Source organism: Leptosomus discolor, chromosome 3, assembly GCF_034619465.1.
Source record: "Leptosomus discolor isolate bLepDis1 chromosome 3, bLepDis1.hap2, whole genome shotgun sequence".
Lineage (NCBI taxonomy): Eukaryota > Metazoa > Chordata > Aves > Leptosomiformes > Leptosomidae > Leptosomus > Leptosomus discolor.
The window spans coordinates 7050947-7077577 of NC_141393.1; the positions used below are offsets into that span (position 1 = coordinate 7050947).

Below are 26631 nucleotides of genomic sequence, written 5' to 3' on the forward strand. Positions count from 1 at the left end.
GAGGAGTGATGACTGGGCTAGAGAAACATGTGGGACTATCAGGAACACTAAGGAAAAACTGGGGCTGAGACCCATAGAGGGAAGATATGAGGTTCTGGGAGGATGAATGCATGGGGAGCTGGTGGCTATGGGAAGAACAGAGGTCAGGATAGTGAGCATCTATGTTCTTGCACATGGGGTGAAGGTTTCTAAATGGAAATTAGCTGAGCAAAGAGCCTGTGTCTGGGTCCAAAAGTCTTGGTCAGGGGAAGCAGGAAGGAAGCAGAAGGGGTTGGCACTTTGATATCTTGCCTTTCCTCGTTGGGCTGGAGCAGCACTCGGGCTGTTTGAGTTACTTTACACAGTCCTGGGGTGAAGTTGGCCAAGTTCCTGGAGCCCAGCGTTTGACAGGGGCTCTGGCTGCACCCATTGGACTTCCTTGCAGAAGCGCAGGCTGTGTGCAACTGCTGCTGCGCTCCCCAGGAGCTGTGCTTTGAGCAGAGGAAATCCTCTGTAGCGCTAATGCTAATCGCTCTCAAATCAGGAATGTGAAATTTGGGCATGCTTCAAGCATTAACTGTAGTGGCTTAATTTCCTTATCTGGTAACGTGGGGATAATACTACCTCATGGTGGTTTTGAGAAGGTCAGTTATTTAATGCTGACTATGCATGCCAAAGAAAACTGGAGGGGAGGGGGGAAGTAAACCTGTCGAAGCAGGATTTGAACAGGGCAGAATAAACAAGGTCTGGGGATAAACTGGCATTGTTCGCATCCATGTTAGTTGAGTGTTGCCTGTCCGGAGGGCTGAAAGAGTTGGCAGTCCTAATGAGTCAGAAAGAGCAGCCCATGTCTCTGTTCCTGGCGGGCCATGCTCAGTAACTGCAAGGAAAACGTGTAATGCCCAGGCCATACATTGTGCAGGCTTGTTAGAGGAATAGCAGGGCATTGATGCCTCTGCCCCGCTGGCTGACTTAGCTGATGTAAGGTACTGGCTTTTGAGGGGAGTGGATGGGGAGGAGCTGAGATACAGCCTGATGGCATAAGCCTTTTTTCCAAAGGAAAGCAGGCTAACGTGATGTGGAGATAGAATAAATTTATGTCATAGTGCGTGACCACAAGAGGGATCAGACCACTTGAATTTTCACTTTTGCATTTTTGATCCTGTGTTCTTTCACATAGCTTGGTTATGGGTGTAATTGTCTGACTTGCTAATAATAATCCTAGAAATCTAGTTGAATAGTGGGCTTGTGCCTAGTTTATTTTCTGTCACAGGTCTTTTCTCGGTTTCAATCTCTGCAGTAAAAATAAGGCTGTATTACTGCATGACTTTGATAGTTTTACTTTTCTACTTGCACAAGAAGTTATATCTTACTGTTTGCTGGGTAAGACTTAATTTCCAATACTCTTTATGTCTTTTTAAGTGAATATTTTGAAAAGATGACTGTGCCGTTGAGTTCAGAACTCATACAAGTCTGTATTTTATATGAGCTTGATCATTCAAACCTGATTTCTAGCTTTCCACCTATTCCCCTGTTCTTGAACATCAGTTGTATAATTGCCAAATGTATACAAAACAAAGGCTGATCTGAAAGTAATCATTCCTTGAATATAATGGACCACAGTCACTTTCTCTTACACTTAATTAGTCCAACTTTTTTTTCTTAAATCCATATGGTTTTTTTAGGGATAGTAGAAGGATGCAAAATTGCCTGAAGGAGAATTGCTCCAACTTACTTCTTTCTACTCTGTGTCCTTCCTTCACAAATATAGAAGCAGCTATATCATTGAAAATTTAATGAAGCTTTCATCAATATAATGCTGTGCCTCTACATTCTCTGAAACGTATTCATATTTAATGAGCTTCTAATTCTAATTTCAGGTACCAGGAACAACTGAATATAACCATAAATCTGATTTCTTTGTGAACAGCGTGTCCCATGTCATTTACAATTCGTAAAGTAGTCATTGATGACCAGTGTGGTAAAGCACGGAAAGAGTTGTACATCTGAGCATCAAGCAGCTGCTATTTAAATCTGCTTTTGACTGCATTTGGAAGTTTGTTAAAAATGTTTTGTCTCAGATCTTTCTTTTTTTTTTTTTTTTTTTAATAAGTATCAGCCTTAGGGAACAGAAGCAATGACCTTAAAGCAATGACGTGGTTGTCAGACTGTCATATTTGAGTATTTCTGTTTCATGGGGTGTGTTGTGGGTTGTTTTTGTTGTTGTTGTTTGGGTTTTTTTTTAATTCTTAGCAAGCCTAAGGTTAGTTCCTTAGTTAAAAAGTACAATAGTGGGAAAATATTTTAGATGTGTAGGAGAGCTGGTAATACTGAACAAAATATAGAATTGTGTATAATTAATTACAGAAGATGGAAATAGTCTAGGAATAACTGTGAAAATATCCTATTCCGCTCTGGATAGTCTCAAGCTGAAGATTTCTGTGAAGCATCAAATAAAGCTGCACTGTGAGGCTTGGCTGGAAGAAGTGGCAAGGCTTGTTTTGCTCTTTCTTACTGGGAGTGAATCGTTAATACTGAAAAGATGGTATTGTTTACCAAATTTTATGCAATAACAGCACCTATGAGTACGCAATTACATTTTCAATTAGAATAAGAATACATTAACACTGAAACATTACTTTGATCATGTGAAAATACTTTATTGTTCTATCTGCATTATTTAATTTATGGTCCTTTTATTGTTTCTCATAATCATAACTGACATTTATCCATTAATATTTAATTTGTGTTTTGGAGGTGAACTGCAGAAGGCGGCCATATATATAATGTGATGCCATTGAATATAGAAACATAAAATTTAATAACCAGAAACATTCTCTGCTACACATAGGATTGCCTTTGTAATAATACAAAAGGCAATGTAGAGTGTGATATTCACTTCAACCCCCTTTCTTGGCAGTATGCAATTTTCTATTTCATCTATTAAGAAGTCTTTTTAAAAGAGATCTTAATATAGTACTACAAGAAAGCTATACTTGCTTGGCACATGTTAGTATCCTGGTTGCTTTTCACCATTCTTCTTTTCTTGCATTAATTTATTTGCAGCATTACACTAGCAGGACTAATCATGATGTTTTCCGAAATGTTTTTTAAATCCAACTTTTGATGCAAATTTTAGCAGCCTCGCAAATGGAACACTATATGCTGAGCATATTATATGGATGTTCTTACTGTTTCAGGTATGTGTAGCAGCCCCAGAATTTTATTCAACCTTTAACAAGACTTAACACTTGAACTTCATGGTTTCTTCTCGGAGCAGACCAGGAGAAGTTGTCGGTGTCCTGGGAGCTGCCAGCGTGCAGCCCTCCGAGCGCCACCGGCACAGGCTTGGGGGAGTCTCTGAGAGCGGTTGTAGGCAGCCGACTAGGATGGAGCAGGAGGCATCTGCCGTTTGTCTCCGTAGTCAGCTCTTCCCTGCTGTGATTTGAACCCCTGCCCAGGAGAAGCTGTAGCAAATGCATTGCAGCCTGCGGTCCCTGCAGCAGGCTGGGTTGTAATCCTTGGTGCTGATGGTTCCCCAGTCCCTAGCACATGTCCCTGCAGGAACACCACTTTTTTTATCTTCTGGATTCTTCTTTACCTCATTTTTAAGGTTTTCAGAGACTCTTTCCTTTCTAGAAAAGATCTGGTGTGGACAAGTACATCTGACATCTCTTCAAGTAGGAAGGAGAATTCATTTGCTGTACCAGTCTGTTCTAGGCATTTCATGCTGGGCAATGTCAGTTATGTTTTGGTGATAGACACTTATATGGTGTACTGAATTTATGATGGCTAATTAAAAAAAAATACAAATTTCCAATTAAAATCTTGTTTCCTAGCCATTTGGGATGCAGAGCAGTACAACAATGGAATGGGTGAAAGAACCATGTTAACTCTTGTTTCCAAAGATTAGCTCAGTTCATCAGGTGATTGAATGCCAGCGTAGCCCCACTCACGCAAGAAGCCCATAGAAACAGTGACAGTCCTCATGTGATGATTATTTTTAGGTTCAAAACTATACTATTTATTTTCACTTCTAAGGAATGTACATCAGTTTTTCTGACAGTCTTTTTCTGTCAAATGGTTTACTTAACACAGACAAACAGTTTATTTAAGATAAGTTGATAACAGTAGATTTGGAGTTTGTCCTGATGCAGTCACATTTCATATTTGGCTTGGACTATTTACACTAGAAGCTGGAGGGGGTTGAGATGAGGGAGAGGTTTGGTGTTGGTGGTTTTTTTTTGTTTTTTTTTTTTTTTCCCTTTTTTTGCCCTTTAAATATTACCAGTTCAATGATCTTAATTGGCTGTCCCTCATTTCCTGAGTGTCATCAGATCTTTTACTTCCCAGTCTTAAGCATTGGCCTGTTTTGACTAGGTGAGCTTTTGACTAGGGATTGTAATGAATATAGCAGTCCAGCTTCATTTCATGATGAGAGAGTGGAGTTTTTTGTGCAAGTTTGGAAGGATACTCTTATTTTCTTTTCCCAATTTCTGCAGATTTTTTCCAGATTCTTTAAAGGTAATTTGAGTATTTTTAGCTGGAGTCTCTTGAGGTATGTATAAATTGCATAGAAAAGCTACATGCCAAGCTTTGTTTGGAGTTTAGCACCCAGAAGTTAGAAAATGCCATAAAAAGGACTCCTTGTTCAGTCATAGCTTGATTTGTGTATGTATATGGTAGCATACTATTATTGACATAGAATGCTGTTTTTCATCTTGCAGCACCTGTTTCGTATGATATTCAGAGAATGTTTTAGTCGGTTATTTTCTCGGCATTACTAAACACATGGACTGAATAAGGGGATTGTTGATTTGTTCATTTTCTGTGGTGCTCAGTCTCTCTGGATAGAAAACCTTCTATGCCTATGTATTTCTCTGCTGATATAAAAGCATTGCTACCTCTGTCTTACTGATGAGAAAAATCTTCATGATTTTACAGGGATCTCTCAATTTTGAAGTGTGCTATAAAGGGGAATGTTAGAACTTCTTTCTCATCTACCCTTCATCTTCAAACACACAACCTGCTTCCACAGCAAACAAAAATAGCCTTTTGAAAGGCCTCATAATGAAAAGTGTTAAACTTAGACTGTGCCAATCCTATGAATAGCTTTTGGGCATTCCAGAAAAGGGTATTTGCGTTAGTTATGGTAATTGTACTTCAGCTTTGCTCTGCAGTATAGTTTTGGAGGATTTTTTAGGGGTTTTATTTTGTTACAAAATTGAGCTCATAGACGACTGGTGATCTGTGCAGCCTGGTGTTTGGGTAGGTAATCCACTGCATCATCTCAGTGCTACTAAGTAAGGTTAAAATGGAAGTTTTGGTCCTGGGGGAAAGGAAACTGTGTATAAAAAGAAGCAGGGGAGTTTCAAAAGGAGTGGGGTTATGAGGGCCACGAGGATTTTTTTTTTTTGCTTTATTTTTCTTTTTTCCCCCTTGATTCACTTTTCTGTGCTATGCTTTATTGTGTAGCGCCAAGCACAGTTATGTTGGCACATCTGAGGGGCAGCAAGCCGCAATGCCAGCGCAGGTACAGGGAGGAGATGGGGGTACGCAGCAGCAAGGCCTGTTTTGCCACCAGAGGAAACCTGTTGTACAACTGCCCCTGTGTGTGTCTCTTCTGTGGATCCTCTGTGTGTTTTCTGAGATGCTTTGGCAGCCACGTGCCTTCATATGCAGGTTTTGTCTATGCATTTTTAAGCTGAATCACGAACAGAAGGGTTGCACTTCGCCAAGCAACTGTGATTGTGCCCTTTCAGTGGTATTGTTACTGTTTGTGTTCAAAACATTACGACTTTGCCACTTTGCCTGCATTCTGCGTGTCGCACATACAAGCTTTGTGGCCAGCCTTGTTGGTGTAAAATATTGTTAAGCTTTGTGCGTGAAGACATCAGATGTCACTGGTTGTGTCTTCTTCCTGTTGCCTTTATACATAAAGATGAGCAGTGGTGTGGTGAAAAAGAAACAAATAAAAATGCACGTGTGTGTTGACTTCCACTTCCATCTCCATGGTCACTCCAGCTAATTGAAGTCCAGGTGTTGCCTGTGTCATGTGCCTGTCCCATCCTTGTATTCCTACCCTTGTGAGTGGTGAACCAGTTCAGGGAACTGATCCATTTTAGGGTTTTAGACTAGTTATCACCTGAATTAGCTCCTTGTGCTGCTCCTGGGCATGTGTGCTGTTGTACAGGTACTAGGACTTGAATACGAGGTGGGAAACTATGGCATCCTGGATTTAAAAGTAGGATAAACTACTGTAAGACCAGGCTCTACCTTGCATTTGTAGTAACCATATGTGTTGCCAATAAAAATAAATAAATCAATCTCTGTATTAGGTACTTGTATGTGTCTTTGTTGATAGCTTCAGTGCTGTGCCAGGAGAGTGCTGTCTTGGTAGCATTCCTACAGCATAAAGTGGCCACATAGGTGTGTGGCAGCCATGCAGAAAAGAGCTTTGATCTCAGAGGATCCCACGCAATTTCACCAATACATACTGTGGGAGTTAAGATGTTTGTTTTAGTTGATGGCCTGAGCATGCAAAGGCTCTGTTTTTCTTTTGCTCAAACACTGTATAGCTTGGATTTGGATTTTGCTTAAACAAATTGCAAGGAACTGTCTCTTCATGTTATGTAAAGTTCATGTTCCTGAGAATAAAAGGATCATTTGTGGATTACTGGAAGTGTTGCAATTTGAAAACAGCTCTGCTGGGGAGGATAACACTTTCTCCTTGAAGTGGGGAAGGTTTTCAGATCTCTTCTTATTCAGATCTTTGCATAGTCCTTTCGAAGCTTGGGCAGGGAGATGTAGTTTATAGTGGCCTTCTGGAGTTGTCACCGGCGTGAATGAAAAGCTGGTATGAGATACTACTCAGGAGGATGATCACTGCACAGTATGGTACTTGGTAAGAGTGGTGGTTTTCATTTTGCTTATTTTTCTTCTCTACATAAATGAAAGTGAAGATAATGCAAAACAAAATCTGGATGGTGGTGGGAATGACGATGATGTGAGTTTGATAGGTGATGTGTGTCAACTGTCGTGACCAAGCTGCCATTTCTCTTCTCTCCTTTTTTCTTTCTTGCTGCTTTTTTTTTTTTTTTTCTTTTCCAATTTTAAGCAGTGTTTACGTTGGTAGTAGCGAGAAGACCTTTCGTGAATCCCAGCTCATAGTTCTGTGCAGGGAAAGGAAAAATCCTTGAATTAGCTGTACTCTAAAAAGCATACAAATTTGAGCAGGGGAGGTGAAGATATAGTGGGGAAAAAGAAAAGCACAATTTCCTCCTGACTTAATTGATACAGAGTGCTTTGTGCTAAAGTGCTTGCTCAGTTTTATGTATTATTTTTCAGTGGAGGTGCAGGATGGGATGGGGAGTAACACTGATGCTAGAGCTTCATGGAGCGAAGGTTTAAGCAATCAGTGATTGTATTTGTGGCTCTGCACTGTTTTTCTTTCCTCCCTTTGAGTAGAGCAGGTGAGCTGGTGTCAAGGGCTGTTTATGCAATATCAGAGAGCGGTTGCGTGTATGCAAGTCATCTTTGTCCCCTGGCTTGGGAAGCCATCCCACAAATTTGACCTGTGGTGTGTGCAGGTGGAGAGAAGGACGAGGAAAAGTCATGTTCCCGTTAGCCTTCTGAAAGTACCTTGTGTCCCTGGAGTGCTAAACTTGGGGTCTTTTCAAAAGCTAATAGCTGCGTACAGGTGAGTCAGCCTTTTGTGCTGAGGGCCAGGTGCTTGACTTATTTTCAAGCTGGCATGCTAGGGCACACTGGCATTCATCAGGTTTGTAAACACTCCTCAAAGTTGAGGACGGCTTTTGTCTTGTAACCGGTTTTCCTTAATGCACTGGGAGTGACTGGCTTGACGCATTTTCCCCAGGTGGCATTAGCAGCCTGTGAAATACAGAGGAAACATTTCTGCTGTGTGACCTTTACAGCAGGGTGATCTTCAGGAAGGACAACCGAGTGTGTCTCTGTATTTTTGGTACTTTGCCCAAATACGTACACTTTCGACTCCAGAACAGGGAATGAAAGGCTCCATGTCTTGGACCAGTCCTTTGGGCAATGCAGTTCTTGTCCTCGTTTTTCTGCTGTGTGTGAATTTGATGGCTGACAAGTAATTCCTGCAGAACAGGAAAAAGGTAACTTTGTTTTTAGTGGTGGAAAGATCGTTCCTGGTATTGCTGAGTGGAACAAAGCAATGTTGTAGTCTGTTGTGCTGAGTTTTACGTCAAGTTTAGGCTCTTTCCTGAAAGAGCGTTCAAGTTTGCCTTTAATAATCTATTACAACTTTATAGCCTTTGTTTTTTGAACAAGGACTCGAGAGTATTTGTCTGTAGCAAAGAACGAGTGAAAAGTGGTTCCTGATGAGTTTTCCACAATATTTGGTTAAGTATGGCCTTGTTGCTAGGGCTGCATGCAGGGGGGAACGCTGGGCAGTCCTACATCCACACTGTGTTGTTAGGGAAAGCAAAAACTCCAGTTACATGGGAATTATCCATTGGATGTAATAAGCATTTTCTCAAGTGCCTGGATCCTTCCTTTGATTTTATTTTCTCTGTTCTGTGTGGTGGTTTTCAGCTTGCTTTCAGCAAGCCATTGTTTTGAGGGGTCTGACCTTGCAAACAGTAATGAACAGAGTTTTTCTTTACTGGTGATACCTGTGGGACTGTTCAAGTAAGTGTGTGGAGCTGGATCCAAGACCTCCTTGAAGCCCACCAAATGCTGACGTTTTGTTTCCCCTTCTTCCTTGAGACCTCTATTCACAGAGGGCTGTGAAGCCAGCTTGCCTATCCTCCAGTAGTAACTGCCTGAAATTAGGCCAGATTTTTTTCATAGTAAAAAAAGACCTGAACTTATTCACATTTTGACATGTTACGTCTCAGAATGGCTAAGCAACAGTTTAGCTATGATGAAGTACGGAGTTTTAACGTGCCTCTTAAATGGGTATCTTGGGGAAGGAAAAAGTGACTTAACTGTGTATTGTCAAACCCAAAGAACTTCTTTGGGCATGGCCATTGAGTAGATCATTTAGCTTCACTTCAATCTGGCTTCGCTAAAAGCCTCTGAGCAGAAATCACATGGGTTTGTCTTTCGCTGTCAACTGTTTGCTGTGTAGGTGGGGGTATGATGCAGGTGCTGGTGACGGTTTGAACTGTTTGACTTTGTGCACAGGGTGACAATTGCTGCCTAGTTAGCACAACCAAAGCATACTATTATCTTATTAGTGCATTCACATCTTTATGCAATTAAACACCATTATATTTAAGCTCCCTCTACTATACACATTCCACAGTTTAAACACTTTATCATTCAAAGCCTATGAGAATTTGACTGAGATTTAATTCCACATACACAGTCTGGGTAGCAGTTGAGTGTGATTGTATCTGTGCAGTTGAGGGCGGCTGCCCTGCGAAGTGAAAGTGTGGGACTCGGTATTGTCAAGGTCTTCAGCAACCAGAGAAGAGGGAATGACCAGCAGGAAATACCCCTTTGTGGGGAAGAGAGCCTTTCTTCCATGGGAGCACTGTCAGATAAAGGGTTAAAATTGGTCATCTTGGTGTTTGGTTTCATGAAATTTGCCTAAGGGCCTATCAGCAAGGAAATTCCCTTGGGGTGTTTAATAGTGCTGATTTCTTCAGTTCTTAAAGAAAACTCAGTATTTCACAGGTGCCTTGGTTCCATCGCTCAAATGTTTTGCAGCCAAGTACTTGGCAGTTCTGGAAACTATAATATAAATTGCTATTAGAGGTGATACTTTGGGGTGGAGTACTTTTTTGAGTAAGCATATACATCTTTAAACCACCTGAGTCATGCATTCTATTTTTTAGTAAAAGATGGTTTTGAAGACTCAGCACGTTGTGGTGGTGGTGATACGGCACAAAGCATAAGGTGACATGCAAAGGTCTCCTAAAGGGGAAACGGGAGAATGTAATGTGCATCCCTAGGATCGCTGAGTTCATTTACACATGTATTTGTTTCCGATGACCCCCGTCAACCCCTGTTGGCAAACTAAATAAGGGAGGGTGATTGGTTCCAGTTTTGGGGCCGAAATCTCCCACGCCCCAGATTACCACCTGCCCTCAGCAATCGAGTTATGGTAGGGCAGCAGGTAATGTTTATGCTTCACCAGTACAGACAGGGGTGTGTTTATTTCTGTGTTGGGTTCAGTCATCTGGGGAATGTGGCCTGATCTTGGCGATTTTCATGACCAAGTGTAGCATGTTTTTTACTGGGGAATTTTGTTAGACTGGTTAACTTTGTACTTGGATTCAGGTCATGCCGCAGCGGGTGTCACCAAACTTGTTTTACAGGGTTTTCCAAGGAAAACACCCAGTATGATGTTTTCAAAGCCCTGGGTAGGCTGAAAGGCTGTAAATGCAAAAGGCTGTAGTTGCTTTTCAAATGTTTCTGTTGCACAATGGCAGCATCAGTCATGAAAAGCAGCCTGTGCTGGTAGCTGGATTCTTTTCGGGGTTTAATTGTGGAGTGCGTGGTAGCTGCAATAGCCAGGGTGCTTCAGTATCTACAAACAGCCCATCTCTTCCTTACCTTTGGATCCCCTTTTTTATGTTTAAGTAGTAAACTTGGCTTACGTCCTTTATGGAAATAGGTAAGATGATAACTTTTCTGTTGGATCATGATGTTTCTTGGAGAAAATGCTGGTAAACAGTAGCATGCCTTATACCACTATCCAAAATATTGCATGTGGTTTTAGGGGATGGAAGCAGCTTGGATTGCCCTTTGGATAAAAGTTGCAAAGTTAAGGAAGTGGCTTAAGTTTATGGGGATCTGAGAGCTTTAGAGAAGTTAGTAAAATTATATTATGAATAGCAGGAGTGTGGATTTAAATGAAGTAGACTGCTAACCATAGGTATTGATGGTGAGTTGAAGGACTTTATCTTGAAAGGACGGGCTGTGGCAGAAGGTCGGTCTTGCATTCATCAGTAACAGCAGTTAAACTGAATCAGAGAAGGACCTTCACCTTTTTAGAGGCTAATTTTATCTATAAAGGGGGGAGCAAACCCTTAAATGGAAAAAGTTGTCTATGTAAGTGTGTTATGGAACAGTCATGGTCCTCATCACACAAGTAACCACCTACTCAAATGTGTGCCACAGCGCTGAGCTCATGCTTTGAAATCTGAAAATTCAAATTTCACACAACTGTTCTGAAAACTAGTCCCTAAGCCCTGGTGGGAGGAGCCTTCTTTGTGCAGATTGTCCCTATTGGACATCAAGGACAGTTTGTGCATTAAACTTGCAGGATTGAGCCTAGTAATTCCTAGTTATACATAATTCCATGAAATGGTAAGAGTAGGTAATTCAGTCTGGGATCTCCTTAGAGATTCATTTTTGTCTAGAGAGAGTTTTATCTTTTGCACATATGCAGTTTGCATTGGCCAAGAAGGTTAAATGTGGTTGTTGTGAAGTAGGCACCTCCAAAATATCAGCAGCTGGAGGGGTCTCTGTTTTGTGAAATACATAACCTTTGCTTTTTTGGGTTTCTTTACTGCATTCCCTAATCTATTGGTTATCTGGGAGTTTACCAGTGGCTATTGCTTTCTTGCAGGGTCTGCAGAATCAAAAATTCCCTTGTAAAATGGATATTTTGATTGGGGGGAGGTGGGGATTGAAGAAGAAATTCTGTCATTATCATGTATAAGCTTATTATTTGAATGAGGCTAGGAGCATACGGAAAGGATAAAGTTCTGGGTTCAAAGGCTTTCATTCTTCCTATAAATATGTGCTCAAGGGTATACTCTCCTGATTTGTTTTAATTTAACTGCTTTAGTGGCGCTAGGTAATATCAAGCGTTTATTGTGTGTGATTTATAGAGATAAGGAAAAAAGTATTCACTGTTTCTCAGACCAGGAACAATGTTCTTTACACATGGCTTTAATACAGCTGTTGTGAGCCTAAATAAATGCCGCTTTTGAATATGTGCGCAGGCCCTGTATAAATTATGGGGCAGTGTGGTGTTTATGAGAGAACCTACAGCATTGTTGAATGCTTCTCAGCATAAACAGGTAAAACAGATAAGCCCAAATATTGTCTGTAACTGATCATCTGAATCTTGGGCCAGATTACCATTTTCTTACTTGTTTTCAATGGCTCTTTACTTAATCAGTGGACTAGTGGGCTATGCATAGTGCCACCCAGCACGTAAGGCTGTAGCTGTCGATAAAGGGTTTTGATTGTCTGTGTGGTATTTGCAGCTGAAGTGGTGAATGGAAACTTTGAGAACTTTTTTTTTTTTTCCACTTAACATTACGCAGAGATCAGAATGAGCAAATCTTTTCTGCAAATTGAACAAATTAGACCGGTTCTACAGAGGGTGGCAGGTGTAGTTTATACTAAAACAGACATTCAAAAACACTTTTTCCAACCCATTTCCACACACAAATAACAAGCCATGCACAAACGTCCAACAGATCTACGCTCCAGATTGGGTGTTTATGCGTGGGAGGAACTCCTCATAATGAAGACCAGATTTGTGGATATTTAGCTGGCTTCAAAATGTTTGACAACAATTCGATGGTGACCAGCTTACCAGTGTGGGAGGACAGCTGTGTGTCATCTTCCCCATAGCCTCTGCAGTCTCTGTCCCGGTGTCTGCATCCACTGCTGAGTAACTACACCAGGGTGTTCTGTTTTGTGCGGTTTGTGGGTAACAAGTACTGATACAAACACAAACAAGAATATAATTTATTCTGCTAAAGTAGAATTGTGTTGTCGCTTTTGTCTTTTCGATCCTCCGTTAATAGATGCTGTCTTGCTTCTTGCGCCCACACTGTGCAACTGATTCTCCTGGTCTCTCCTACTAACAAATATTAAAAGAATAAACATGCATCACAACTTGGAGAGAGCAGTTTGTGCTACGTCTTTGGTATGCTGAGTAATGCATTTGCTTACTTAGAGTCAGGTTTGATAACCTGTGAAGCTACCTCCAGCTTCACTGAAATAGGGCTGGGATTTTATTCCCTCCGATCCGTAGGAAATGGCTGAGATGCCAGCATAGCTAATGAAGGTCTGACACATCCTACTTATTTTTGTTTAATACCTTCCTCTAAAAGTAGTTGCATTGAATGTGACTTTACAATTCAACTTCAAAAAGTTTGTGTGATGTTCACCAACTGGTTTAATGTACTAAAATAGCAATTACTGCTTGTTTTTAAGCTTGAGGGAAAATAATTTTGAATGATTAAATTTACAGTGCAAAAAAAATGTCCCCTACTAGGCTTTATGTACGTCAGGATCTCTGCCACCCTTAAAAAGGAAATTGCAATCTGACCTGCTGAATGGCCACCATGGGATGGGGGGAGGAGGATTTGGTGGTTTTTTTTCCCTTTTTTTGATAAGTCAAAACATACTTGTTTTTGAGATTGTTTTACTGGCCATGTGTTGTATATTGTAGGGTATTTCAAGACATCCCTGAAATATTTATCATGCTGTGTCCCACCAAGAATGTAATCTTAAGGTCTCCACTGTTTATGAAGCACAGTCTATATTTTATCTCATGCTGAGAAAAGATGTGATAATGGTTGTTTAGGGATTATGTGAAAATGAAGTGAGGAATGACCGTTAAAAATTGGTAGGAAGTAGGCGATTCCCAAATGAGACTAGGGAAGTTTGAATGGCTACTGTTAGGATTTTCTGATGAATATCTCCTTTGCACATAGACTGATGAAGATGAAGATTGGTGAGATAAAGAAGCTTTTCAAAAAACCGCAATAAAAATCTGTTGGGTTACAGAAACTAAAACTAAACTTGTAACTCTAGTAACTTGCCTTTATTGGTGCTGCAGTTTCGGAGACTGCGGCCACAGAGGATGATAAGGTGCCTGTGATATGAAAGATCATTAGTGGATGAAAAGTGCCTGCTCTGGGAATGCAAACAGCTTTAGGCACAAGGCTAGCATGGACACTCCTAAATAAGTTTTAATAAGTGTTGCAACATGAGATGCCTCCTTGGTTTTTGGGTTCATTCTTTACATCTTTAACCTTTTTTAAGTCACAAAACAAGTGGATTTGTCAAAACCTCAGTGCTGCGTTGCAGAGCTCTGCGTGGCCCGTGGCACATTCAGGGGCAAATGTTCTGCAGATTTCTCTGGACAGTCTAATGCATGGTTCTGTAGAAATGCAGGGAATGACCCCAGGGGTCCCTTGCACCGCTGTGTGTGCGTGTGATTACATTGAAGTGAACTTGTTCAGCAAGCCCTGAACGGTTTGTTAGTCCTTTTTCTTTTAATTGTACTTACCTTGCATGTCAAAGATATTTTTTTCTTATGTTTTCAAAAATAGAAATATGCAAACCTTTCACTCTTTGCAAGTGGATTTTTCTTTTTTTTTTTTTTTTTTTAAATGCTAGTTTTTCTTTTTAAAAGATACTTGCCCAGGCTTATTTCTTTAAGTCTGTATTTGGATGAAAGATGGCAATAAAATGTTATTGAGTTGCGTTTTTTGTTTCTTTTTCTTTCTTCTGATGAGATTTTCTGCAACTTAATGTTAAGAATAATTTAGACTCATTCTTCCTTCTCTGACATCCAGCTATTCAAATTGTAATAGTAAAGGCAGCAGATATTTAGCAAGTCATTCTAAATGGTGTTTTAGGGCAGAGAATAAAAAATGCCCCAATAAATTGAAATTTCAGCAGGGAATTGGGATATGATGTAAAATTACCTGTGCTAGTCTGCGAAACCAGCATGCTCTTAACAAAATACTACTGAGTCTTTCCTATTCAAAGGCTACTGGTGCTTTTGGTCTATCTCACTGAAAAGACCAAAGCTTTGAGAAGCAGTTTGTTCCCTAAGGCCATATTGGACTGATGAAGAGGCAGGAATGATGATTTGTTGAGTCATGACCACCACCTTTTGCTGCACAGAAGTTGTTCATCTAAACTTGTTTTACTTGTGAGCTAAGGCATGGTGTAGTACAAGGTGTACAGAAGTAGGCATCAGCTAATAGGTACTTGCTGCCAGATTTTTTACGTGCTGGTACAACATATATCCGTACTAAATTACCTGTTAAACTACATGTACTATCTGAAACAAGACAACCTGAGAATGTTTACTCTCTAGTTTTCTTCTGTGCTATTGTATCAGCTATGAAAGACAAGGAGAATGGTATGATCTTGCCTTCTCTCCTTTTCTGTAAGGTGAAAAAATTGATCCAAGTGAATCAAGCTTGGATCTCTGAGACAGATAAGTATTACAGTTTTTGCCAGATAAGATTAATTGGTTATTGATAAAAGAATATGAATCTAATTTATGAAAGACTGCTTTAGACTGATGGTTAGGAGTTATTTCTGTTGTGAACAGGAGGAGCAGATGCTAGAACATCTGTGCCATGCATGTCGTCCTTCAAAAAAAAATTCAGTATTCGAAGATGCATGTAATATTTCAATATCTTCACCAAAATTAGCTTTTCTCTCTCCTTTTTTTGTTTTTCTTCCTGAGTCATTGTCGTCATTCTCTCAGGGTTTCAGAATTTAGAGCATGTAGTTAGGGCCATAGCTAGGACTGGAAGCACCTTCTTGGTTATCAAATCTAGTTACCTGTTGAAGACAATCAGGTCATCAAATCTTCCTTGTGAGCTTATGAAAGTTCATTTTTTCCTTGTTACTTCTATTGGAGGCGATTCCAGATGCTCACTAGTGTGGCTGGTAAAAACTACAGTTTCCAGTATAAATTTTTACACTACTGATTGGACTAGTAGTGTTTCAGTTTAAGTAGCTTTTTCTGCTATTTCTCCTCTGATAATTAAGTCTTTCCAATCTTGTGAGCATCCTAGTTGCCCTTGCTGCATTTATAGGGTGAGTTAATCTGTTTTGAGTGACCAGAACTGCAGATGTCAGTTGAGGTGAAGTCTCCTTACATCCTGTTGGGTGATTCTGTTTTTTCTGACAGCAACATAATTTCTGATACGTCCTTGAGTTGCATGTGCCCTTTCATGACTGCATCACATTGCAGAGGGACCGTGAGCTGCTATTTAATTGCTGTAGGGGTGTCTCTTCCTCTCCTTGGTGGTCTTTAAATGATGAGCTCTCATTGACTTTGTGACTTGTTTCAAATGCATGAGTTTGTCTTGCCCTCTGTTTCTGTTGTGGAAAGACTTGCTGTAAATTAATCTTGTATGCTTTATTTAAAATATTCCGAAATAATGTGACATACTTTTTGGTTCTTTTATTTTTAGCTAATTCCAACAAATAAATCTTACTCTGTCTGCTACCCCACCCGTTCCTGTATTGCTTGTGTTGTAACTGTGCTTCGACTTGCCTTTCTAGAGGTGTGTTGATCAAGCTGCTTTTAGGGTACCTTGAAATAATAATGGACACTTTTTGGGTTACGTTCTCTCTCCTTATGTTTTTGGATCAAGCTAAAATAGCTGAGTATGCTACAAAAGCTTTGTAAGAGGGAAGGACAAATTTTGATAAACAGCATTGGGTGCTGTTGAATTCGGAGCTTGAGAAGAGAGAAACAGCTTTTCTGTGCTCTCCCACCCAGTGGCTATCCCTGGTAACTTAGTTCTGGAGTCTTGTTCAGACTGAAAGGTTCTTTCTGAGTGTCTCTGGCTATGCTGGGCATCTCCACAGGTTTGATTTACTGTGGTTACTTCCATCAGCCGTGGTGAGGAGCCCTCTTCCAGGGGAAGTATTTCTCCTGGAGTTGAGTTGACTTGCCTCAGATGTTATTACACAGTTTGTAAAGAGTGTGCTGGATGCTAAGGAGGGTCTCTTATTGCCAGAGTTTTTGAGGATGTGAGCCTAAGCTGTGCTGGTGCTCCTGTCACAGGCATGTTGGCAGCTGGAGTATCTTTCTTTGTCAAAGCCCTTTCAGTGTCAATACACAGGTGGAATGGCCTGAATGGGAGCATTGTTTGTGGGATGTCCTAACCTGTCTGACGTCTGCATGAAGTTTGGCTACTCAGCTTGTTGGGACTTGGAGTTCACTTGAGAGTTCTCTTAGTTCCACTTTGAGGGCAGATCTGCAATACTGGTGTTCACAAAAGTGCCTACCCGTGCTGCTGAGCACCTGTCTGCATTGTCCGGTACTAAACACAGTCCCTGTTCCCTGTTCTCTTCGTGCTTCAGCTTCCCTTATGATTGATTCTTAAACATGTCTGGCTTTCGAGACTCGTGATAGTGGTGTGATATGCTTGCTTTGCCTGGGATTTTATATTTGACATCGCGCTTCAGCTTTTTCAGCCTGGTTGCTCATTCCTACCTTCGCTTTGCCCATTGCTCTCTGCTGGTACAGGCATTTGTGAACTATGTGGGGAACCAAAAGGGAGTGTTCATCTGGCCGAAAAATAATCCAGCAAATAACCATGCGGCTGCACAAATGTTTTTCTGGTCTGCAGGTGAGGACAGTAGGGGAAGGACAGTGTACGGTGGTGTGAAGGCAGATTACAGCAGCTTCTTTGGCATTGGTGCTGACTTTACATGAGAAATACAATTTTGGTCTTCCTAAGCTGCAAAGATAAACTCAAGGTTGTTAGGACTTCTGCTGCTCATGAGATTGGGAGTTAGTGTCTTAACCTTTGAGTTCGGTCGCTCATTTGTGACAAATTACGTAAAAGGAAACAGTTAGTTTCATTGTATGATAAAAGAAGATTTATGCAGGAGCTCCCATGTAGCACTTCGTCATGGCAGGTTGTTCTTTCAGCCTATGCAAACCAAGCAAGCTTAGTGGTAGAGAGCACCCTTCTTCATTACATATTGGTTTTTGAGCACCAACAATGTTTTCAGAGCTGTCTGGAACACGGACAATGCAGTTATTGCTCTGACGGGCTGATTTTTTTATTTTTTCAGTTGTTTTTTAATTGTGTGTATATACACCCACACTGTCTCTCTGTGTTTGAATAGCTTAAGGAAACTGGACCGTGTATTTATGCTTTGAGTGAAATACAAGCTTATGCTCTTGGCAGAAATTTGGCTTAGTTCCTCCCAAAAGCTGAGAGGGATGAGCCAACATATGCAGATCATTCAACAGGTATGTTTGCAAGAGATTGGTAAAGATTTTGGTTTTTTGAGAGAGTTTTAAACACTTGGGTGTTTCCCATTGAGACCCCAAACCCCTGTTGTTTTTATGGAAAACCTTGGTCCTATGCCTGGTTCTCTTACAGATGTGTGTCTTATCAACTTTATCTTCTTACTGTCTGAGATTAGATATGAAATATGGGAGTGTCTTGTGACAAGCCCTCAGTCATGCGGTCAGGATATCCCATTATGCCACAAATACCTTTTCCCCTTTACCCTATTGCTGTATTTCCTTGTGTTGCTTCCACGTGCCATTGTTGCACTGTAAAATGCGTTGAAAGTACAGAACAGAAGGTAGAAGCCTTGTTTTGGATCAAGTAAAAGATTTGCTATGCCTATTTTGGGTCCCCAAGGCATTTATTTTCTGTTGTCTGTGTGTTAGGTTTTTTTCAGTGTGATTTCTGGTGTTTGTGTGTGCAGGTGGTTCATAAGACTGAGCAAGCGAGTGCTCAAAATACTTGAGTTAGTAAGACCTGCCAGCTCTGGGGGCAGTTCAACCCACACCATGGTGCAGGACTTTCTTACCAATGTATGGAAGATGTGGAAGGAGAAGGGAGCAAAAGGCTTGTGTGGAGTTTGATGTGAGATTTTAAACTTGTTAATGGTTAAGTGTGTTTGTCTTGTGAGACAGTGGTCAATGTTGAGCTGGATCATGTCTGAAAAAAGTGCCGTTTCTGCATTTTAGACAGACGTGGAAAGTTTCATAATTGTGTCTTAAATTCAGGTGTGCTGTGGGCAGCTGCTAATCCCCATAGCTACCCAGTTGATGTTTGCTGAGAATCCTGAAAACTTGCAAAGGTAAGAACCTTTGTTCAAAGAGAATATAGCATAATGAGAGAGTTATTGACATAGTTGAATTATTATTTTAGTATGTGTGTTTGCCCAGTAGACTGTAATGGGTTTGAAGTAGTTGTTCTGGTACATTGGGTAAATTCTCAGTTGATTTTGGTATGCCTAGTCATTGTGAAAACACTTATTTCTAAATGCCACGCAGCTGCTCTTGAAGTGTCAAGAATTGGTCTGTCAAGTATTGGCCTGTTCGACCAAATTGACATAATTGTGCTGCAAGACATGTTTTTTATGATTGTGTACTTAATTGACTAGGCAGCAGTATCTCATAAAGAACCACTTCTATTTAAATACCAATAGAAATATTTTCTCTGTACTATCCAGTCTTAATACCATAAAAGGTTCTTCTCTAATTTTTTTTTGTAAGAAAAAACAAAAGGCTCATCAGTACTGGATAAATGTGAGTTAAGTTTGTTTGCTGCAAGCTTTCTTGTCAGATCCAAGACACTTGAAATGGTTTTGTAATGGAGATGTTGAAACACAATGGGTGGTAGAAATGTTTCTGTTTATTATTAATTGACTCAATATGTCTTTTTTTTTTTTTTTTTTTTTTCCCCCGCTTAAAATGCCAGTCATTCAAGGCTGTAGTTCAGCCACTACCTGGTCTGCTTGCTTTCTGGTGAGTGCAGTTAAGATGAACTGGTCTGTGTATCAGGGTACGTATATGGATGTTTGGAAAATAGGGTTAACTGGCCGAATGTCTCCTAAGTTTTTGATACGTCTGGGCTCATTTAACCTCCTGCTTTTTGCAATGTGGAGCAGAACTCGTCTGACGGCAAAAATGAAACAAAAATGTGTGTGTGCATCCTTTTCCCAAAAGGTAGAAATAGTCTAAAAGAAGGATTGTATGCTCAGCATCTTGGCAGATGATGCTGAGAACTGACATAATAGGCAGAGTGCTGGAGTTGTCTTTTGATTTTGCTTTGTGTTTAAAGGAAGGGTTAAGATCAGCTCTCTGGAGTCTTAATACTTTTGAGAAAAAAAATTAAATGTTAGGAAAGTAATCTCTGAGATTTTGACTTGCAGTGCATGTTACTGTGGGCTGAACAGAGGGGAGCTGCAGACAACTGAAGATAACTTATCAACAGTGTTTAAAAAACAAAATTTCTCATCTGTTGATTGGTAGAGTTGTGATTTCTGCCTGAAATGCGAGACATGTCTTACTGCCATAAGGAGCGCTAATCTCTACGTGGTGCATGGCCGCTTGTGAGACTTGTGTATTTACTAGTTGAAGCCAGACCCATTATGGGGTTTTCAGCCAAATAAGGTTTTGAGAGCATTCTGAAGTTGTCTCCTTACAAGGTGAGAACAGCAAAATCCCCATCAGTAGGACATCACAGAATCTGGACAGAGGAAGAGGGGAGGAGTAATTGGTATCTTCTTCTATGAACTCCCTCTTGTATTTGGTGGACAGGGAAGAGATGGCCCAAAACACATAGGCAGCTGCTTCTGCAAGTAATTGAATAAGGATTTCTGAGTTTCTGAAGCTGAGGTGTGAAAAGTTGATGTCCCCAACTCCCTGCTCATCTGGGAGCTACTGATCTTGTAAGCTCCTTTATTCTGAGACTTGCAGAAGCATTTGGTGTCATTGCAGCCATGCTTCTTTCTCTTTCCTCAGTTTTTGATCCCTAATCTGTAACATTGGGGGGCGGGAATTGCGTTTGCTCAGTTCCCTTAGCTTTTTGGGTCACAGAGATCATCGTTGCTGCAGACTCCAGGAAGAACCTGCCTTCTAGGCTGTGCCTATTAGTCCATCAGGCTGGAAAATAAACTTGCAATGGCCAGCTGCGAGTAGTAGATGAACACTTGGCTGTGTAGCAGAAACCACTGTGGATTATGAGGACTTGCTAAATGTACCAAAGGTTGCGAAATAAACAGGTTTGACAGCTGCTCGTGCCAAATTGGGCCGTTCTTGTCTTGAATCAAGAATCTCTGTACAAGAACAGAAAGTTGTCTAACCTAAGATAGGCAAGAAGTCTGTGAATGTTTCTAGAAGCATCTTTGATTTAAAAATCTAGATGTCTTTCTGTAAGCTTTCTTGTGTGTGGTTTTTTTTTCCTGTTGGTTTTCAATGTTCCCTTGCCATAAATCAAGAGTCATTCCATTTCTGTAAGTAAATTTCCCTCTGACATCAGAATTGAGGAACAAGTGAAAACACATCTTTTTTGCTGATTCTTTCCATTCCATTTGTTTGTGGTTCAGGTCTTGGCTATATGTTGAAAGCTGTATTATTATTTTTTAGTTTAAACTGTTTTTTCCATAGTAGGGAGGATCGTTTGTTTTGCATGTTACTTTAAAATAACAGAAACAGCTTGGTTATAAAAGCTGGAGAAGAGGGCCATAGAGATTCTAAATATTTGATACTGTTTAATAAGTATATTTACTAAAAATATCCTTTGTAAAGAAGGGTAGTAACTCATGCTGTAATACTCCTAGTCAACAGCAAAAGCCATAAAGATTTTTGTTTTCCTGAAATGATTAATGGCTGCATATCTGAAGTCCTGTGAATTTTTACTATGTTCAACAAAACCTAAAATTTTAAAAGAAAGAATATCTTGTACTCCCGCTTGTGAAAATAGCTCTTCCTTTGCCCTATTTCGTTTGCTGTCTGGCCAGCCAGGCTAGAAAAATAGGCAGCACCGTCAGGCTGTGCTAATGTTGTGAGCCGTTTTCATCCATCCAGCATCCAAGAGGCTTGATTCCTTATTTGCCATCATCCCTCCGTGAAGTGTATGTGTGCATGTGTGGGGAATGCAGGATTGGGTACAAATCTTCTACCCTTTGAAGGCACTTTGTCCAGAACAAACATTTAGTTCCAGTAAGTGTAATTTAGTTGATAAATATCTAACAGTTTTCTGGAGAGGAAGCTCTGCTTGTGTTCTGCAGTGTACCAAAAGCGTTTTTAGTATGATCGTGATCCTGAAGTCCTTGAACACTGACATGAGGGCATGTAGTGCTGTTTGTGCACTGATGTGCCAAACCATCTAAGAGATGCCTTAGTATTTGCTTTCCTCAAAAATGTGGCGTCGTTCTAGACTGCTTAGAGACTGAGCCATTTGCTTAATATTTCATGAGGATGAAAGAGAAGAACAAGACAGATCCAACCAGTGTCCATGGAAATGAAAATGAGAATACTGATGTTTATTATCCTGGTGTGGAAGACCAGGAGGCTTTAACGTTCCTGGAGGTGTTGTGATTGCTTTTGTTGATGACATTATTAATATCTTCCCCTGCCATCTGCACGTGTGTAACTGCCTGGGTATTTTCTGTTGATATCTTCATCTGGATTACTGATTCCCAGGATACAAACTTAAATCCAAAAGGTAATGAAAGATTTTAGTGCATGTGTGAAATAGAATACAGATCACAGAGGCTGTACAACCTCAGTGTGGAGAGGAAAACAGGCAATATCACACCCTGAGCATTTGTTTAGACCTCATGTGAAGCTGTTGTCTTCAGAGATACTCAGTTTTGAACAGATGTATAGACCTGATTTTTAAGCATGAACATTTGTCAGTTAACGTATGTAGTATGTATGCATACTTGATACATATGGATATTAAAAATCACTGATTTAAGTCTCTTAATTTAAGAAAACAGACAGCCATCTGTTTTGGACATGATTTGAGGGGGAGTTAAGCAGATGTTTCCATGCTTTGCTCATTTGGAGAAAGCCATGTAGGATCTGTTGGCCAATAAAAAATTTACTGAATGATGCCCTGCTGTAGTCAGACTGTTGTTACAGAAAGGCAACTGGAGAGTTGAACTTGCAAAGAAATGGAAGGATCACCTGAATTGGTCTGTGTGCCAGGAGGGAGCTCTGTAATGCCAGCTGTGGTGTTGGAGTGTCCCCCTGTGCTGCCCAGGATGTCTGGCTGTTGCATGTGTTGAGGGACTTTAAGTCACATAAATTGCTGCATCTCTTAAAAAAACCCAAACAAACAAACAAAAACCAAACAAAAAAACCCCCCAACAAACAACAGCAAACCAAAACCAACAACAAAACCCCCACCAAACCACCCAACCAACCAAAAAACAAAATCATGCAGTATTCTTAAATTTTACAGTGCAAGTTAAAATTTTTTCAAGTCACATTTTGAAATTTTTATTTCAAGACATGAAATAATTTATTGAATCCATCTTTATTGAAATCTGTCTTCCTGGTCTTTGCATATGCTGTGGCTTTATCAGTCTGCAGCGAAACCAAAAGGAACTTGTTTGAGAGGGCTTCAGGAGATGGCTTTTTTCCTTCCACAATAATCAGATGGCAACGTGTCACCAAACATGCTTGCCATCGCTGGGGAAGCGGCTGCGGTTTGTGGGGGCAAGAATGATAGACCTGCTAGGAGGTAAGCTCAGGATCTAACTGTGTGTATTAAATCTGTCCAGAGGTGGAGAGGAGGCAGGATTTGGACAGAGTCCAGGTCTGCCCTTGACTTGTCCCCTAGAAGCCCTTTTGAATTCAGAAGGAGTTATCTATGAATAAATATAAGGGTGGATGTGCATGAGGGAGTGAGAACGGGACCACCTGATGTGGGATTCCCATAGTGAGGTGTTGACTCGTCTCTCTCTGTGTGGAAAGTTGTCTTCCAGCCTTAGAAACCCTGGTCCCAATTTGGGAAGGGATTGAAGTGCTTGTACAAAGTGCTTTTCCAAGGAGGGATTTTTTTTTTTTTTCCGTAGTCAAGTCCTGTGTAAACTTGAAATGTCTTTGATTTGGGGGGGTGTGTGGAAGTGAAGCAGTTTCAAGTGCTATTGTCTGTGCATAATATCTTGCACATGCAGACCCTGTTCTGTTGGTCCTTGGGCAATACCGTGATCAAAAAAACAATACAAACACCTGGATCCACCTGCCAAGTTCTGTAGCTTTACACTCCCTTTTCTTAACTTAAAAATAGGAAAGAGGAGGCAGTCTTTTTTTTTTTTTTTTTTTTTTTTTTCCCTGTGCTTTGGCTGCTGTGTTGAGAGAGACATAAACAGCATGAGCTGCCAAAATGAAGGAGACAGTGAAACTGTCCTTACGTCCCGGGCTGTTGCATGCATGGACAGGTTGGGGGAGGAAGGAGAAAGCCCTTTCCCTGCCTTCCCTTCCCTCTTGTGTTTAGTGTTGCTTCTCCCATAGTGGCAAGTGGAATTATTTTCGTAAAAAAAGCATACGTCTTGAGTTGATGTTCCTGTAACTTCTGAATTTCAGGCCTAGTGTGCGAAAAGATTTGATCTTTCCCTTCCCAGATCAATTGCATTTTAAATGTGCTTGGTTTTCTAACAAAAAGAATTCTGCAGGAGGAAAATGTCAGAGTAAATTCAAGGTTTGCTCTTTAACAGTGTCAGCTGCTGTGGGGGATGCATTTTGAAACTGTAGTTCTACTTGTGTTAACAACAACAACAAGAAAGCTCTATTTTTTTTTTTTTTTAATTGTAAGATACGATTGTGTTTGTTTTGCACTTCCTAATCTTGGAAACAGGAGCTGGGTAAAAGTGGTTGGCTCTAGCTAGCTCTGCCTCTACTGGAACCAGTTTAGTTGGGGGTAGGTTAGTGGAGTGAAAGTTTTATTTAAGATCCTTCGCAACCGTGACAGTATTGTTTCTCTTAACTTGTTTAGCTTTTGTGCTGGGTTTGTCAAGGTACAATACAGCTTAGCCCATAATGTACAACTGTTTTGGCTTCAATATAGCAAAGCTATAAATAGACACCCCTTTGCCTCCCCAGCAGTAGGAAATGACTGCAGCAGGTGGTGTCCTCTGCTAGAAATTTGCGCGTTAGTAGTACCCATTTTTTCTAAAATTGGCTTTCTTGATGTGTGTTCTTCCTTTATTAAATGCTAACTGACTGGTCAGTGAGCATCTTGTTAAAATCTGAAATCTTCATTAAGACAAAAGAAGGAAAGGTATTTTTGGCTTATTTCTATGCAGCCTTTTTGTAAAGTGTATTTTATGTGCAATTTTAATAGTATTAACAGAAGTCACAGGAGAGCTGCATAATGCTGGTTGCTGATTAAAATGGTGTTTTGATTCTTTTGGTTGTGTTGGGCTGGAGTTTAGCTCATGTTTGTTTTAGTAGTTGCTCCATGGTGGTACTGGTAGATGCTTGGAAGGCTGTGGGCAAGATTTGTATCCCTGATTGTGCTGAGTAGTACCTTGTGCTGTGAATGGCATCAAAATAAACAGAGCATTTTGTGCAGCAGGGTAACTCAGAGTAAATAAGAATATTGCAGTCTGGACTATGCAAAATGAGTTTGATGGTGTCAACAAAACTTCCCCTTGACGCAGACCCCCTCGCTGTGTTTGGATTAACTTTCAGTCGCAGCAAAGAGGCAGAGTTGTTTGGACAGGGAGAATAAATGCAATTGTGCTGCTGAGATTGTTTCCTTTCAGCTATGGTGCTGAAGAAACACTGAAATCGAGGGGAGATGCACTGTGTGCTTATGTGTGTAAACAAAAAAGGGGGGACAATCCTGTGTTTTAGTTGCAGTTTAACATGTAATCTGCCTTTATACCCCTTCCTTTTTCCCGCAGATGCGAGAGCTGTGTAGAACTGCTGTTTGTGAGGGGAGCTGGGAATTGCCAGGAGTGCGATACCCCCCTGCGGAAGAGTAACTTCAGGGTACAGCTCTTTGAGGATCCTGCTGTCGACAAGGAAGTGGAAATCCGGAAGAAAGTGCTGAAAATGTGAGTGTCACCCGTTAAAAGAAGGTGGATATATTTCATGGATCACCATTTTAAAAAATTGACTGACTTCTCCAGCAGTACAGAGGAGATTTTTATGAAGTTACAACCCATAAAACTGACTCCATTTAACGTGGAGGGATTTTGGAGAATCTGATTTTATGCAACAACTGAGGGCTGAATTCTCAGTTTAGCCTTGAGGGATTCCTGCTTAACATTCGAAAATGTTGGGTGTTTGTAAGTGGCCTCCTTTGGCAAAGACTTGCCTCGTAAATGGAGATGATTAGATATTGAGGACTACAGCTGCTTTCTCTTTGAGGGACTGAGCATGGGAGTGGGGCAAGAAACAGGACCTTAATTGTTTTATTCCCTGGGGACCTGTTCTGAGAGTTGAAGGCCAGCTCCCTTCAAAATGAAAATGGACAAAAGAAAAGCTATGTTTGCATTGTTTTCTACTTCACACAGCAATTGTTAGTGGAAATGCTTCTTTACAAGCTTTGTGTTACAAGTCTGTCATGCAGCTTGAGACCTCTTGGAATTGAGATAAATGAGGTCTAAAATTGCATCTCACTCCTTGTGGCCAAGAAACAACATTTTATAAGGAAAATAAGCGAGGCAGTTACTGTTTTGGTAGAAGAGGATCTGATGGAATGTAACAAACCTGGAGAGAGTTGGGTATGCAAAAAAAGAACGTACAGGTAAATTATAAGCTTGTCAGCCTTTATTTAAGACTTAGTACAATACTAAATGAATCATATGATGTGATGTTGCCAAGATGTGGAGAAACTGTTGTTGACTACCGAGATGCTGAAGTGGAAAGTAGTAACAGTTTTGGTGTTTGATTATGAAGTCTACTGAAGGTTAACATGGAATGAAGTCAACTTAGTTGGCTAAACACAGAATGAAGTGTAGTTAGAACAGAAGATGTTGTAAAATGCTTCGCCCACTAGGATTTTCTAGATTAGTTTTTACTAGGCAGAAAAAATGTCCCCAAGTTGGAAGTTGGCCCGAGTTGTCGGGATTAGATTTTTATACTCTTGGGTGTCATGCATCTTGGTCCACAGAGCAGGCAGAGTCTCGGCTTTGTATTTTCTGGGGAAGCAA

General features: G+C 40.6%; 1 protein-coding gene across 2 annotated transcripts in view; it reads left to right on the forward strand.

Annotated features, from left to right (window-relative positions):
- MNAT1 (MNAT1 component of CDK activating kinase) overlaps nucleotides 1–26631 on the forward strand; it is a 127645-nt gene that overhangs the window by 12220 nt on the left and 88794 nt on the right. For both annotated transcript variants that reach the window (XM_086462431.1, XM_086462432.1), the window contains exon 2: nucleotides 25378–25530. In XM_086462431.1, the coding sequence (XP_086318557.1) occupies nucleotides 25378–25530 (153 nt within the window). The remainder of the gene's footprint in view (nucleotides 1–25377; nucleotides 25531–26631) is intronic.